Source organism: Bos mutus, chromosome 1, assembly GCF_027580195.1.
Source record: "Bos mutus isolate GX-2022 chromosome 1, NWIPB_WYAK_1.1, whole genome shotgun sequence".
NCBI lineage: Eukaryota > Metazoa > Chordata > Mammalia > Artiodactyla > Bovidae > Bos > Bos mutus.
In genome coordinates, this window is record NC_091617.1 from 55,854,881 (window position 1) to 55,871,708 (window position 16,828).

A 16,828-nucleotide genomic window follows, 5' to 3' on the forward strand; every position below is an offset into this window, starting at 1 on the left:
GTTCAGGTGGAACCAGGTGTCGTCATGGCAACACAGAATTTTAAAAGAAACCTCTTAAAATTTGTATAGAGAAGGGGAAAAAATATAACACTAGTGGTTTGTTTCTCCTGCCTCTTAAGAGGGAGATATATAATGTCTGACACTTGCACCCTCTTCCCTCCGTTTGGAGACCCCTGGCCTTCGGGCCTGTTAACCTACTCAGTATTAGGAGTGAGAACGACTTGCAACGCAGCAAGCTTAACACTTTATGTTTCAGTTCCCTCGTGTCTCGGGATAACCAGATGTTTGTTTTCCTGTCTAGGAATGTTGCATGCGGTTCCTCTCCTTGCTTCCAGTTCTGGAGTATCCACTGATCTAGAAAGCAGGCTACCAAGTATGCTCAAAACATCCCAAACTGTCATAGGCCAAACGGGAACTGACTCCTTGGAAAAGACCCTGATGCTGGGAAACATTCAAGGCACGAGAAGGGGACAACAGAGGATGAGATGGCTGGATGGCATCACCAACTCGATGGACATGAATTTGAGCTAGCTCTGGGAGTTGGTGATGGTCTGTAGAGCCTGGCATGCTCCATGGGGTCGCAAAGAGTCGGAGACGACTGAGTGACTTAACTGAACTGAAACCTCCCCACAGCATATAGCCCAGCAGAAAAACGCTGTAAGAGCGACGACACTCTGCGCATGTGCGCTCTCTGGGGGTGGAAACTCTGGCCAGGGCTGTTTATTTGCTGCTTCCAGCCAGCGGCGCATGCGCACCTTGGTTTCTGGGCGCAGTGCGCATCTCAGTAGGCGGGCGCAGGGCGCAGGGGCTGCTGGGAAGATGGCGGGGGTGGGCCTGGCGGCCGTGGCCGCTTGGGTGCCTTGTCGCAGGTGGGGCTTGGCGGCAGTCACTTTCGGCTTCCACCATGGTCTCAGCACGTTACTTGCACGGAAGACCGAGCGGGCGCCACAGTGGCTCCGAGGTCAGTGTCCGAAAGACTGGAGTAAGACGCGTTCTTTCGAACATAGCGGATTTCGGCGGTTCCTGTCCCTTGCGTTTTTGGCGCTCCGTTCAGAAATCCTTTTTCCAGGTTCTCAGTACCCCAGTTCTTTTTAACAATTCTGATGAAGGTAGTGAGAGAGCTCTGCCAGGCCCCGGGGTATCCTGACAGCTCGGGCAGTGGTTGGCTTTATGCTCTGTAGTTCAAGGATTCTCTCTGCCCACCTCCCCTGTGTTAAGCGCCCAAGACTAGGAAAAATTCAGATGTGCATTTAATGTGTTTGATTATTAATTGCTTTTATCTTTTCTGTGCACGTTCCAAGAGGTTTACAGATCGTGACTGTTAGTTGCTTAGACCTGCTCTCTCTTGAGCGATTTTACAGGAAGGTTTTACCTGTTCTTTGTAAAAGTGTAAACTTTTCCTTTTTTTGGTTGTTTTGGGTCTTCCCGCCCTAACCTGGCCGCCAGGATTCCAGCCCAGAAAAAACCATAGCCATTACTCTACAAAGGAAGTTAGAATTTGGACAAAAATTAAAGCCCCTGAATATTTCTTTGTGCTTGATTCTTCTCCGTCTCATCTCCACTCCCCCATATATATAGCCTGCCTTCCTGAATTATGTCTTTTTATTTTGAGGTTCATACCCTTGCCCCCAGCTGTCAGATGCATGGTGCTTGAAATGGGGACTGTCTTTGTAAATACCCTTTGTTTTGAGTTAAAATTTTTAAGTATATAGTCATTTTAATTGTTCACAACCAAAAGGCTGTTACATATGTCTCTCTAACAAAGTATAGTATGTCATTTCAGTAACTGTAATTCTCTTTCACTGTTTAGTAGTTTCACTGAAGATATATGCCTCAGATTTTGAGCTAGTTCTTATAGTACAAAGGTCATTTATGGATATTATGTTAAGACCATTTATAACTCATCAAGATTAAATAAATTGTGATGGTCTCATGGAAAATTTCCCATGGGAAAGTAATATGGAAAAGAGGATAAGGAGTTTTTGAGTGCTAAAGAAATGGGTAAAGAACATTTTTGCTGCTACAATCTGTCGGTCTACATAACTGGCTCTTGTTTACCTTGTTTTTCACTAAAAGTTTTAAATTTGGCATATTTCACTATGCGTTGAAACTCTGAAGCAAGCCTACGTGTAAAAGGGATAGCTTTAACGCCTTCAGTTCAGTGTTTAAAAAATCAACTTCTCACATCCAAAATGAGGAAAACTTTATTAGCTCATATGGAAGAAACTGTAAAGTTTTAATTATCCACAATAGATAAAGGTTTCAAGGAATAAAAAAGAGATTTCTTTAGTCCAGAAAAAGACTGTTAAGGGAATACACAAATCTGATTTCTCTGGAGGGAGAAAATGGGATTATAAATGACTTTTTGTTTTTAAACATCGTTCTACATTTTTTAAGAGCAAGTATTGACTTTATGGCTTCCCAGGTGGTCACAGTGTAAAGAATCCGCCTGCCCATTCAGGAGATGCAAGAGATGGGTTCAGTCCCTGGGTAAGGAAGATCCCCTGGAGGAGGAAATGGCAACCCACTCCAGTATTCTTGGTGGAAAATTCCATGGCCAGAGGAACCTGGTGGGCTACAATCCATGGGGTTGCAGAGAGTCGGAGGTCACTGAGCACAAGCACCCGTTGACCTTACTGTCGGGTGGGGAAAGAACTTGAAAGATAGTGGACTGGAATAACATTATAAGGGTTGCGCATTGTGCCTTTTTACTTGCATTCAGATTTGTGTTCACCTTTCAAGAAAGCCAAACCAACAAATAAAACACAGTGATTGGGAGTCCTATGAGAAATCTTTTTCCAAAAATGGTATTTACATTTATTCAAGGTTATTTGTAAAGAAACTGTTCACAAACCCACCTCAGCAGATAGAGAATCATGACTGACTATTACCATGACCCAAGACTTTATGGGTGGAGGAAGAATAAGTAATAAGAGGGGCCAGCACCTCTATCTTTGATTCAGTTTCCCAACATCAGACCAAACTTCTCTCCCTCCCCACCAAAAAGTAGAGGATGTGAAACCCCTCAGACATTAAAAAAAAATTTCAAAGAAGACTAACATCTCCCAAGAAAAGCCTTAAAACTAGTGTAGGTAAATATGAATGTTGATTGATACTGTTTGGGACAGATGATATAACAGCAACAGGAAAACATTTTGACAAGTCACTCTGTCTTTAGTGGCCTTAAAATTTCCTTGTTATGTATTTTGAAAGAATCATGATTGAACCTTGCTCAGAGAAGATCAATTGTGACATGAGTTTTAAAGATAGGCACGGACTTGTGACTTTAATACTTCATGTCTCTATTTTTTTTCTATGAAATGGAAATAGTATTTGCTATCAATTTGATGAGTTAAGAAAGTTAAGATTGAAAATATGTATGGTTTTCCAAAAACTGTATTTGCAAACTTTATGTTTTGTGTGCTTTGTTTAGCTTGCAGACACAAGACATCAATCTCTTTCCTTAGTCGACCAGACCTCCCAAACCTGGCTTATAAAAGGCTAAAAGGCAAAAGTCCAGGAATTATCTTCATCCCTGGCTATATTTCTAATATGAATGGTACAAAAGCATTGGCGATTGAGGAGTTTTGCAAATCTCTAGGTCACGCCTATATAAGGTAGGAATAACACATTTCAAAGAAAATATTACTACCATTTACCTTGGCAGTCAAGAATTACTTCTGCTCTAACCAACTGAAATATATGCCAGCATTTTTATAGATTAGTTTATTTTATTGGTCTGTAAACTTTAATCTTGTGATTTAGGGTTCATGTAAAATGCAATCTTTAATAGTTTTTTTTTTTTTTTAATTTTTAACTGGAAGATAATTGCTTTACAATAAAATGTTGGTTTCTGCCATATATCAACATGAATCAACCATAGGTATAAGTATGTCCCCTCCCTTGTGAACCTCCCTCCCATCTGGTCTTCGTGCCACGCTGATGATGCTGGCAGACAGGGAAACTAGTGGTAACTTAAGCTCTTTAGAAACAACATTCTAACATGACAGCAAACCAGTATACTAGCTGGCTTTCTTGTCATTTCTTATGGTGTGGTTTTCCTTTGAGGACTTGAGGACCACTGTTATTTAACCACTGTTTATTTCATTACTTTCAAAATATGTAGTTTAAAATAGCATCTGTGTTTAAAAGTACTGTAAAATTAATATTGTGTAATTCACATTTTCACTGAATTTCCTCTTTCCTCTCACTTCTGTAGCCTGAATATGTTTTTATAAGCATAAATAAGGGTATGTGTTGTTTACTACTTGATTTTACAATTCTTAATATTTCATACTGATAATTATTTTACTAAAATAATGTTTCACTGTTATTAGGGTTGTTTACTTAGAGCAGTCATTTATTTAGTGCCTGATTTGCCAGAAGAGATAGTATGGGTTAGTAAAAAGAGCACTGGCCTGAAATTCAAGAAACATGGACTCTAGAATTAATGCTAACATTAGCTGTGACAAGATGAGTCAGTTAATAAATGCTGGACCTGTTTCCTTCATCATAAAAAGGAGGAGATTGGATGAAAGATAATTCCTGAATTCATTTCTAGCACTAGCAATCTAAAAATCTATTTATGTAGTTTTAGAAGAGTTTCACTATCATTCACTCAATAGGTCTAGAAAATACAACTTTCGGAAATAAAATAAGTAATTAGAAATAAAAATAAAAAACTTTTACTACTTAAAAATAACTTTTATCTACTCAGTATATTAGCAGAAATTATGCCAATTATCTGAATTATTTCATTTTCATGCTCAGAACTCTTAAAAATGTTCCAAATTGACTGTTATCCTTAAGACTGGAGTATTTTTTTACAAGTAGACCTTCTAACCCTACAATGGTGCTGTAAAATATACAAAGAGTTTTAAAATATGGTCATTGCCTGTAAGGATCTTTTAATCAGGGTGGAGGAATGCAAGATAAAATACATATGGGAAATTAGGCAGAAATATTCATCAAAATTTGATTATGTCAAAGAGCATGCTACTTAACTGTATATATTGAGAGAAAAATAGTGGTTGAAGTGGATAGAAAAAACTCTAAGGGAACACTGAGAAATAGTTAGGATGTAGGTAAGAAGGAAGAGAAGTCCAAGGAGGACTATCTTGAGCAAGACATGATGATATCAGAAAAATTGCCATCATTCTCCTTTGTCCCCAAAAGAATTTAACTCAAGAAATCCTCATTTTATCAGTTCCTAATTTAAATTGAGACTGTAAGAGCTATAGCCAGTTCCTGTCTGCCTATAAGATGTATGAGGGAGTTTTCTGCATTTTAGATGCATATGAAATAAATTTTCTTTTTAAGGGTATATTTAGTAATCATGATGAAAATACAGTGTATATAGACAATTATATGAATTTAGTCTTATTCCTTTTATCCAAAGGAATATGTGGTACTATATTAAAATGTAACCTAAATGTATATTTATACACCTTTATACAGTATAGCCATTCATTACAATTTTTTATTTGATCAGGCTCCTTTTTATATGCTTTTATCAAACTTCATTGCTATCTAATCACTATTAGCAATTAATTGCCCTTTAACTTGTTTTAAGGGATTCCCAGGTGGCACTAGTGGTAAAGAACCCGCCTGCCAATGTAGTACATAAAGATTGGAAAAGAGATTTTATCTTCTATTTATACTCCCAGTTTCTCAGTTTACTTTCTTGTGATTCTGTCTGTAAAACTTAAATCTTGAATGAAGAAATGGTTAGTTTTGTATAGTATACAAGAACAGTACTTATGGTTTGGTGAAAATGGTTTCTTAATATCCTGCCACCATCCAGGATATTAAGATTGAGTCAGAGCTCAGGAATATGACACATGGCTTTAGGACTCATCTTCTCTCATGATTTCTAATAAAATTTAAAATTTTAGATTTGGGAAATTTAAAATGTATTTAGACTTGAGAATATTGAGGCTGCTAGGACAGAATTGCCTTACTGTGATTAAAAGTTGTAAATTGCCAAATCTTTGTCACTTGGTTAGGGTTCAGCAAGAATGAACTGTATTTTTTATTTGTTACCCATTACTATCACTGAATGCTTGTATTTACCTTTTTGAAGGCCCTGTACATGTGTTTTAGAGAAGGGCATGGCAACCCACCCCAATGTTCTTGCCTAGAGAATCCCCATGGACAGAGAAGCCTGGAGGGCTACAGTCCACAGGGTCACAAAGAGTTGGACACAACTGACATGTGTTTTGCATCTTTACCATATACTTGGAGGGCCTCTGTAAACAATATAGCAAGTAGAGACATCTTTACCCACAGAGGAAGATAAAGGAGAATTGGGTTTTTCTCCCCCGTTCTCCCTGGTCTGTCTCCTATATATATCCTTTGGATTTGAGAAGAAATAATAACTGTAACTTAGACTTCAGCTTCTGCCTTGTTATCCTATTTCCCAAGAATCCAAAACCACATCACTTCATACTTAAAATTTTAATTTCTTCCTCTACTTTTAAATCTCTTATCTCTAAGAAATTATGTTACACCATTCTACTGTTCCTACATACCATTCTAGTGTGGGAGACAGGCCACAAACCAGTAATCCAATGGACACATATTGTCAGGTAGCAGTATTTGCTGTAAAGAGAATAAAACAGAGTAAGGAATTGGAGAATGATGAAAGAGGCACAGCTTTAGGTTGAACGGTCAGAGAATGCTTCTGGAGATGTAACACTGGAACCCGACTGAAGTGAGGGAGCAGTCTGAGTGAATGTCTCAGGTAGAGTCGTTCACAGGGAAGGAGAAACTGATGTAAAACCCTTGAGTCAGGAATGTGGATGGTGTATTCCATTAACTTGAAAAAGAAAAATGAGGATACAGTTGGGAGGGAGAGAGAAATGGAAGAATGAGATCAGAGAGGTAGTTAGGGGCTAGAAGATGGTAAGGACTTTGGATTTTACTTAAAGATTATACAAAACCTTTGAAGGGTATGTGCAGGACATGATCTTTTTTTGTTTTTGTTTTTTTGTTTTTGTTTTTTTTAAAGGATCACTGACTACTGAGTGGGGAATAGACTGTGAGGGTGAAAAATGAAAATGGAGATTTACTAGGAGACTCTTGCATTAGTTCAGTCAAGAGAGAATAGTGACTTGGACCAGGCTGGCACAGTGGAGGAGGTGAGAAAGCGAGTGACTGTGGGAGGTATTTGGAGGTTAAGCCAATAAGATTTGCTGAAATACATACTGACTTCACTTTTATTTTAATAGAGTTGAGGCATTGTCATTAATGTGCTATCTTCCTTAGAAATTAGGGAAGCAAATACTAGATACCTAGATACAAATATGTTTTCTCTTTCTCCAGGTTTGATTACTCAGGAGTTGGAAATTCAGATGGTAACTTAGAAGAATGCACAGTGGGAAAGTGGAGAAAAGATGTTCTTTCTATAATTGATGACTTGGCTGAAGGACCACAGGTGACTGTTTTTGTTAAATATCATGATAATTGTTGTGGACTATAACCTCATGGTATTGGAGCTATTTCATTAGATGCAAATATTTAATGTTTTAAATGTCTAACAATCAATTTTTATATTTTAATGTCAAATCAATCAGTTCTATCATTTTCACTTTCTCCTAAAACGTAAGTAGCATTTTACTTTTCGTTTTACAAATTTTATTTGTCTAATTTACTCTCTATTATAGACCTGATACTTTAACAAAAAGTAATCATAGTCTTAATTTTACTTTGTGCCAAATATTAAAAGTCTGGGAGCCAGTGGATATAAAGGCAGAAAATACATATGTTCTATGAAATTAGTCCCTCCCTTACCAAAAAGAAAAAGAAATTCCTCTTCAAAACAACGTGCTTTTGTTTTTAGATACTGGTTGGATCCAGCCTCGGTGGGTGGCTTATGTTTCATGCTGCAATCGCACGGCCACAAAAGGTTGTTGCTCTGGTTGGCGTAGCGACAGCTGTAGATGGCCTGGTGACACAATTTAATCAGCTTCCTATTGAGGTAAGTCCCAGGCAACCTCAGTGTATCCCTCCTGTTGTTGTTCTGCTCCCTCTTTCTCTGAATTTTATGCTTGTGTCATCTGTCCTTTGACTTGTTATGCTGGCTCTATCTTTTGTCTTAACTGACTTTTTGTTTACCATTTCTTTTTTTTCATTTAACTATTTGAGTGAGTGAGAGTCACTCAGTCGTGTCCAACTCTTTGCGACCCCCTGGACTATACAGTCCATGGAATTCTCCAGGTCAAAATACCGGAGTGGGTAGCTGGTCCCTTCTCCAGGAGATCTTCCCAACCCAGGGATTGAACCCAGGTCTCCCGCATTGCAGGCAGATTCTTTACCAGTTGAGCCACCAGGGAAGCCCCTTTTAACTATTTGGTCTCCTGTTTAAGATTTTCTATTTTTTCACAGTCCCTTCAAATCATTGCATCACATAAATGAAATCATACTTTAAACTTTTGTTTTAGCAACATGCTATTAACCACGTTTATTTATTTGGATCATACGTTGTGACCTCTTTGTACACCTCTTAGTCTTATTTTGTGGCCTATGGGTAATATTATTAATATCTATTCTACAACCATGTTAAACCAGCTAATCAGTTATGAAAGTTTAAGCCTTAAAGCCTCAGATTCTTTCTTAGCAGAGCTCTCCAAGCACACGCTGTCAGTCACACACAGGAGATAAGATTTGCCATTCCTGGCTTAGACACTAACTTGGCATTCTTTTTCTACTTCTAATTTTCACCTTTAAAAAAAAAAAAAAGGTGCTTTTCATCAGTAGCATGTTCTTCCGCAAATCATGATAGAAATAAGGTTTCTGATGACTGGAAAGGTAATTGGTTTATTATACTTTGCTCTTGAATGTATGTTTAAGCACTTTTGTTGTCTGCAAGGATAAAAAAAGTGGTGGGTAATAGCTGTTTCTTTATGTGTGTGTTATTTTTTTGTTTGGAAATCAGTTGAGTTCTCCTTGGGCATATTTTCCCTTGGGATCTAAATTTCATCTATGGGACTAATCCTAGCAGAAAGAAACAGTCTGGACCCATGGTTCAAAACGTGTAGTCCCTAGGCCAGCAGTAACAGCATCACCTGAGAACTTGTATTAATAGAAATGTGTATTCTTGAACTTCACCAGACCCACTGAATCAGAAACTGGGAGTATGGCCCAGTCGTTTTAACAAGGCCCCAGGTGAAGTTTGAGAACCACTGCTGTAGAGAGCAGGGAATAAGGAGGAGGAAGAAAAGAAAAAGAAGGAAAAAGCATATTTAGTGTTGAAGAGTAGAATATCATTGACTTTTGCCTCAAGTTCTGCATTGAATTCAGTGCCATATACTATCTGTTCTAAGTTTATTCTTAGTTCACATTGTTCTTCCCAGCTCCGTAAGAAATGACATTGTCTGCAAAGTCAGGTTCTTCATATGATTTCTGGTCAGGGCTAAAATTACGAAGCTGATCATCTTTGCACTTACCTATTTCTGAGATTTATTTTTTTTTACTTTCTTGTTTCTCATACATAGATGCTTAATGTCCTCATGCTGCTAAATTTTCCTGCCATTGTATCCTCTGCATCTAAACCTTGAACCCCTTACTCTGCTTCTCATGGTGGGAAATTATTTCAAGAAGATGGCCTGTTGGAAAGGTGTTGATTACACAGTTTTGGGGGGTTATTGGGAAATGACAAGATCTATGTACATTTCTCTTTATGTGTGTACATCCATCACTCAGAGGGAAGATATGATAGATAGCCCGTAATTGAGAAGATCTATGCCCTGCAAATCAGGGTATTTCTTTGCTAATCCTAAATCATACCAGCGAAGAATTCTTAAAATGTTGAGCCCTTTAAACTTAAAAACATGCGTAAGGAAGGGCCCAGACACTAGGATCTCTCTCTCTTCTCCACAGAAACAGCTAGTGCTCAGTGTCAAGGGAATAGACCTAGAGGTTTTTACTGTCTTCTTTAGTCCTGGAAATGTTAAGACCCAGCATTATTCATTGTTTGTGTGGGAATTTGATTTACCTCTAACTCTAATCATTGTCTCCTTCTGCGGATACTGCAGTTCAGTTCAGTCACTCAGTCTTGTCCGACTCTTTGCGACCCCATGGACTGCAGCACGCCAGGCTTCCCTGTCCATCACAAACTCCCAGAGCTTACTGAAACTCATGTCCATCGAGTCAGTGATGCCATCCAACCATCTCATCCTCTGTCATCCTCTTCTCTTCCCGCCTTCAGTCTTCAAAGCATCAGGGTCTTTTCCAGTGAGTCAGTTCTTTGCATCAGGTGGCCAAAGTATTGGAGTTTCAGCTTCAGCATCAGTCCTTCCAATGAATATTCAGGACTGATTTCCTTTAGGATGGACTGGTTGGATCTCCTTGCAGTCCAAAGGATTCTTCAAGAGTCTTCTCTAACACCACAGTTCAAAAACATCAATTCTTTAGTGCTCAGCTTTCTTTATAGTCCATCTCTCACATCCATACATGACTACTGGAAAAACCATAGCTTTGACTAGATGAACCTTTGTTGGTAAAGTAATATCTCTGCTTTTTAATATGCTGTCTAGGTTGGTCATAGCTTTTCTTCCAAGGAGCAAGTATCTTTTAATTTCATGACTGCAGTCACCATGTGCAGTGATTTTGGAGCCCCAAAAAATAGTCTGTCACTGTTTCCATTGTTTCCCATCTATTTGCCATGAAGTGATGGGACCAGATGCCATGATCTTAGTTTTCTGAATGTTGAGTTTTAAGCCAACTTTTTCACTCTCCTCTTTCACTTTAATCAAGAGGCTCTTTAGTTCTTCACTTTCTACCATAAAGGCAGTGTCATCTGCATATCTGAGGTTATTGATATTTCTCCTGGCAATCTTGATTCCAGCCTGTGCCTCATCCAGCCTGACATTTTGCATGATGTACTCTGCATGTAAGTTAAATAAGCAAGGTGACAGTATACAGCCTTGAAGTACTCCTTTCCTGATTTGGAACCAGTCTGTTTTTCCATGTCCCGTTTAACTGTTTCTTCTTGACCTGCATACACATTTCTCTGTGGACACTAGAGGGCATCAGACAGGATGCACAGTTGTTGGAATCCAAGTTTCACAGACACATTGCCTTCCTAGTTTCTTTTGGTGTAAGAATTATGAATATTGTACCTTTTCTTTGAATAAAGCTGTTTTTAGTATTCCTGTAGTTTTTGTTTTTGAGGCTTTGGGACATAAAAGACTTTGTAAAGTTAAGTCTGTTCTTCAAATGAACAATATTCGTTCACCTCAATAGCAGATAACAGAGCTAGTTGGGAAGCAGCAATGCTTAAAATGCAATTATTATTATGTGTTGGTAATTAGCATAGTTGCCCCTCTCTAATAATCAATGGAACTTAGTTCTAACTACTGAAATTACAAATTCAGGAACAGTCATAAGTAGTTTGAGGACAACTGAATATCATTTTTTTGCTTTAAATACTTGGTTCATATGTTGCTTTAATGCAGAGCACCCCATGATATTAATATACGTTATAATTTTTTACTCTATTTTAAATCATTTGGCTATAGATATTTAGAAGTCTAGCTTTCAGATATACAGCTTTTTCACTGAAATATTTTTGAAATTTTATAAAATACATTAAAATACCTAAATACATATAGATAACATCATATATATTTTACTGTTTAAATTCTTTTTTGCCTCTGAATTTGTAATAAGTGAATAGTTTTAAATGTGGAAATACAGTATTTTTATTGAAAATGTAAATACAGATTTTTAAAATACATTGTATGTAGCTTTTCTTTCCTTGTATTTTTCTTTATTTTTGATAAGCCATCCACCTGTTTTTTTCTAGACAGAAATTCCCTTCATATTATGTGGTTGCAAGAGGCTTAAAGCTATTTACATCTTGATTTACTAATTCAAGCTGTGATAATCTTTCCAAAGAATTTATTATATACATATAACCCTTTATGTTCAAAGATGTTCCTAGAAGTACTCAGCAATATGGAAATGGTTGAATTAATTATCTTGTATGCATTGTGGTAGACAGTTATCCAGTCTTTAAAAACTTTTAATCTAATCTTTTAAAACCCAGAAATATATATATTAAATAAATAAGCACTGAAAACTATATATAAATTGTAATAGCTAAGTGTTTTACATATGGTATATCTAAAACCTAGCACATATAGAAATACTAGAAGGAGAGAAGCCAGAATATTAATGGTTGGTTGTTATATCCATGAGATAGGGCTATTGGTAATTTATTTCTTCTTATGCTTTTTATATTTTCCATGTTTTCAATAATGAATATATGTTACTTTAAGTAGAAAAAAACGTTTAAGACAAATTATGGTCTCAAAAATAGAGATTCTTCCAGAATCAAAGAATACCCAGCATTTTATTTTAAAGGTAGAACTGATACCATTGCTCAGTTTTCAGGAGATATTTGCAAGAATTCTTTGTCATCCAGAACAACAGACAGTTTTCTTCTCATTCCATAGAACTCTGAAAGGCAAAAACTATTTTTTTTTACATTCAGCCTAAAATTGGGCGTGTATTGTTGCCCCAGAATAACCAGTCTTATTTTTCATTTTTAGCGGTATACTCCATTCTTTTCCCTTTCCCCCATCTCACCCCATTTTAGTAACTTCCACTAATCACACTTTTAGTTTCATGATTTTTAAATCTAAACAGTTTTTATTCCTAAGATTTGATTTGATGTAATATGAATGCTACCTGTACTGATTCTAAGAAATTATTGTATTTTTCTCCTAATTTTCCCTTTGAACTGGGATGAAACAACGCCTGATTTAAGATGTTATATAATATAGTTAGTTAAATCTAAGTTTGAATCCTATCCACAGCAGTTACTGCCTTTCAACTTTAAAGCTGTGTACTCTAATATCTTCTTTTGTAAAATTGAAATAATAACAAAATTATTATCAGGATCCTGTGAGATACTATGTGGAAAATACTGGTATTTAATTATTGATAATTATCATTGTTATGTTTTTGTTATCTCTTTGCCTCTTCAAAGACCACTTTCCTTAGATTGTTTAAGACTATTGCATGTATTAATGTTGCATAAATACTTCTATTTTCATTTGTTCCAACAGACAAAAAAGGAAATAGAGATGAAAGGTGTGTGGCCCATGCCATCAAAATACAGTGAAGAAGGAGTTTATCGCATTCAGTACAGTGTCATTAAAGAAGCTGAGCACCACTGCTTGTTACATAGTCCTATTCCTGTGAAGTGTCCCATAAGATTGCTCCACGGCATGAAGGATGATATTGTACCGTGGCACACGTCTGTGCAGGTCGCTGACCGAGTAGTTAGCACAGATGTAGATGTCATCCTCCGAAAGAATAGTGATCACCGAATGAAGGAAAAAGCAGACATTCAACTTCTGGTTTATACTATTGATGACTTAATTGATAAGCTTTCAACCATAGTTCACTAGAATCACAACTTTAGTTGGTATGCAAAGTAATGGATCCAGAAGATGGAAGAGAGTAACAGATGAAAGACCTTGATTAGAAGGTTTTTCCTCTTCTCTCTACTTTGTAAATATCATGTGAGTATTTATCTAATGATGTATTTTCACAAGTGATACAAATTGTGAAGAAAGTGCCAGCTGCTGTTTGAAAAATGTTCTCCCTCCTCAATCCCTGATTTTTTTTCATTAAAATATTTCCTATTTTTTTATTCAAGAAATGTTTACCTTCTGAATGCTTATGTTAACTATGCCACCTCTTACTTAGATTTGCTAATAAAGCTTAATTTGTTTTTTATTTGGTATCGTTGTATATGAAGATTTGTAAAATTATCTCTGATTTTAAAATGCAGTTCACAAAATACAGGAACACATTTATTGAAATCTGAAATGACTAGAGAAATGTATGAAGCATAATAAAGTTCATGTCTTTTGCATGTTATATTTGAACTTAAAATCAAGGTTATTCTTTTTTAAGGGCTCAAAACTTTATAGATATATAAAGGATATGTATCATTTTAAACTTTTGGCTAATATGTCATATAGTTAAGTGAGGGGATTTCATCTTTAAGCAATGATGTTGTACAGTCGCTAAGTTGTGTCCGACTCTTTGCAACCCCACTGACTGTAGCATACCAGGCTTCCCTTTCCTTTACTGTTTCCCAGAGTTTGCTCAAATTCATGTCCATTGAGTTGGTGATGCCATCCAACCATATCATCTTCTATCTCCCCCTTCTCCTGCCCTCAGTATTTCACAGCTTCAGGGTCTTTTCCAGTGAGTCGGTTCTTCGCATCAGGTGGCCAGTATTGGAGCTTCAGCTTCAACATCAGTCCTTCCAATGAATATTCAGGCTTGATTTTCTTTAGAATTTACTGGTTTGATCTCCTTGCTCTCAAGGGACTCTTAAGAGTCTTCTCTAGCACCAGTTCAAAAGCATCAATTCTTTGACCCTTAGCTTTTTTTATGATAGTATTTTCATATTCTGATTTCTTATTCCAAAGAAGAAATGAATCTTTATATATTATCACCTACCTAAAGAAACATTTCTTTTTTGTTATTAATAATATGCGCCTAAAGTACAAATAATCGAGTGATTGCCATCTATATCAGGGCTTCCCTGGGGGCTCAGACAGTAAAGAATCTGCCTGCAGTGTGGGAGACCTGGCTTCGATCCCTGGGTCAGGAGATCTCCTAGAGAAGGAAATGACAACCCACTCCAGTATCCTTGCCCAGAAAATTCCATGGATGGAGGAGCCTGATAGGCTACAGCCCATGGGGTCACAAAGAGTTGGACACGACTGAGTGACTTCTCTTTCTTCTTTGCCATCTATATCAGAGGGCTTTCTAAAATGTAGAGATAGTAAGAAAATATGAAATGGAAATACAGTTTGTATTTTTAATAATTAAGCTTGTGCAGTAATCAGCCGTGATACAAATTGGTGTCTTTTAGCTTTTAAGTTTGGACTCCATTTAGCCTGTTTAGGTTACATCTGTCAGACTAAAACTTTATATATATATATATATATATATATATATATATGTGTGTGTGTGTGTGTGTGTGTGTATATACACATATATATGCACACACATATATATAGATACTGAACATGTGTCAAAGATTTCTTTAACTCATTGATAAAGGAATAGGATGGTTCAAAGGACAATTCAAGAGGCATTTGTAGATACTAAAGAATGTTGGGATAAAAGTCCTCTGCGGAAAAGCGTTAACATAGCCAATGACTGCTTATCCTCAGAGACTGCTTACAAGAGTCACCCTTGGCTGGCATCTCAGGAACTTGGATTTTAGGAATGTCCCCCCATTTTGTTAGGGAACTGTTGACCGAAACCATCCACCTTGGCCAAACACAATGATAACCATTTGTCTGAGTTGTCTCACAAAAGGAGGTTCCAATAAAGAACGCAGTGCTGCTGCTGTAAACTAACCAGGAAAATTTTGGAGGGGCCCCAAGGAAGGACGACACACCAACCCATAGTATGTCTTATAAAAGTAACCTGAAGAGAGCGAGGGAAAAGGGAACTCCCTTGCACTGTTGGTGGGAATAGATAACAGCCACTATGGAAGACAGTATGGAGATTCCTTTAAAAACTAGGAATAAACTACCTAGAAATAATACAATACTAGGAATAAAATGACACAACAAATCCCATTATGGGGCATATACTCTGAGAAAACCATAATTGAAAAAAGCATGTACACCAATGTTCATTGCAGCACCATTTACAGACATAGAAGCAACCTAGATATCTATCAATAGATGAATGTATAAAGAAGTTGTGCTACATATATAGTGGAATATTACTCAACCATAAAAAGGAATGCATTTGAGCCAGTGCTAATGAGGTGGATGAACCTAGAGCCTATTATACAGTGAAGTAAATCAGAAAGAGAAAAAGCATATATTAACATATATATGGAATCTAGAAAGATGGTACTGATGAACCTATGTGCAGGTCAGCAATGGAGATGCAGACAGAACAGACTTACAGACACAGAGTTGGGGGAAGGAGAGGATGGGACGAATGGAGAGAGTAGCATAGAATCGTGTGTGTTAAGTTGCTTGAGTTGTGTGTGACTCTGGGACCCTATGGACTAGCTCACAAGGCTCCTCTGTCCATGGAGATCCTCCAGGCGAGAATACAGCAGTGGGTTGCCATGCCCTCCTCCAGGGGATCTTCCCGACCTAGGGATCAAACCCACGTCTCCTGCGGCTCCTGCTTTGCAGGCAGATTCTTTACCCCTGAGCTACCAGAGAAGCCATGGAAACATATACTACCATATATAAAACAGATAGTGGGAATTTGCTGTATGACTCGAGGATCTCAAACTGGGACTCTGTAACAACCTAGAAGAGTGGGAATGGCATAGGAGGTGGGAGGGAGGTTCAAGAGGGAGGGGACATATGTTTACCTACGGCTGATTCATCTTGATATATGGCAGAAACCAACACAGTATTGTAAAGCAGTTATCCTTCAATTGAAAAACTAACCTGAAAGAATTTGGGAGGGGCCAAAAGGAAGAAGGAGGAGACTATATCCTGCCTACCTCCAGAAGCCCTCACATTGGAATTCATCTTGGCTGAGATGTGCATGTGCCATCAGAAGGGACCCTGAGTCAGAATGGCCAGAGATAACCCAGAAAGTAACCTCATTACCATATAACCTGAGACTGTGAGTCACATGGCATAACAATCCTGGGTTCCCTTCCCTGCTGCTCCCTACCTGGGCACCCCTTCCCCATATAGTCTCTTGGTCAGTAAAGTCTTTTGCTTTGTATCTCCTTGGACAATTCATTTCTGAGCATTAGACAAGAGCCCTCTCTCAGACCCTGGAACGGATTCCCCTTTCCCAGCAATTC

At 37.7% G+C, this 16,828-nt stretch overlaps 1 protein-coding gene across 1 annotated transcript; it reads left to right on the forward strand.

Moving 5' to 3' along the window:
- Positions 1 to 799: 799 nt before the first annotated feature.
- ABHD10 (abhydrolase domain containing 10, depalmitoylase) lies at positions 800 to 13,749 on the forward strand. The gene is made up of 5 exons (XM_005902229.3): positions 800 to 961; positions 3,434 to 3,617; positions 7,324 to 7,435; positions 7,841 to 7,978; positions 13,074 to 13,749. The coding sequence occupies exons 1-5, from the start codon at positions 820 to 822 to the stop codon at positions 13,416 to 13,418; spliced, it is 921 nt and encodes a 306-aa protein (XP_005902291.2). The 5' UTR covers positions 800 to 819; the 3' UTR covers positions 13,419 to 13,749.
- The last annotated feature ends 3,079 nt before the right edge of the window (positions 13,750 to 16,828 follow it).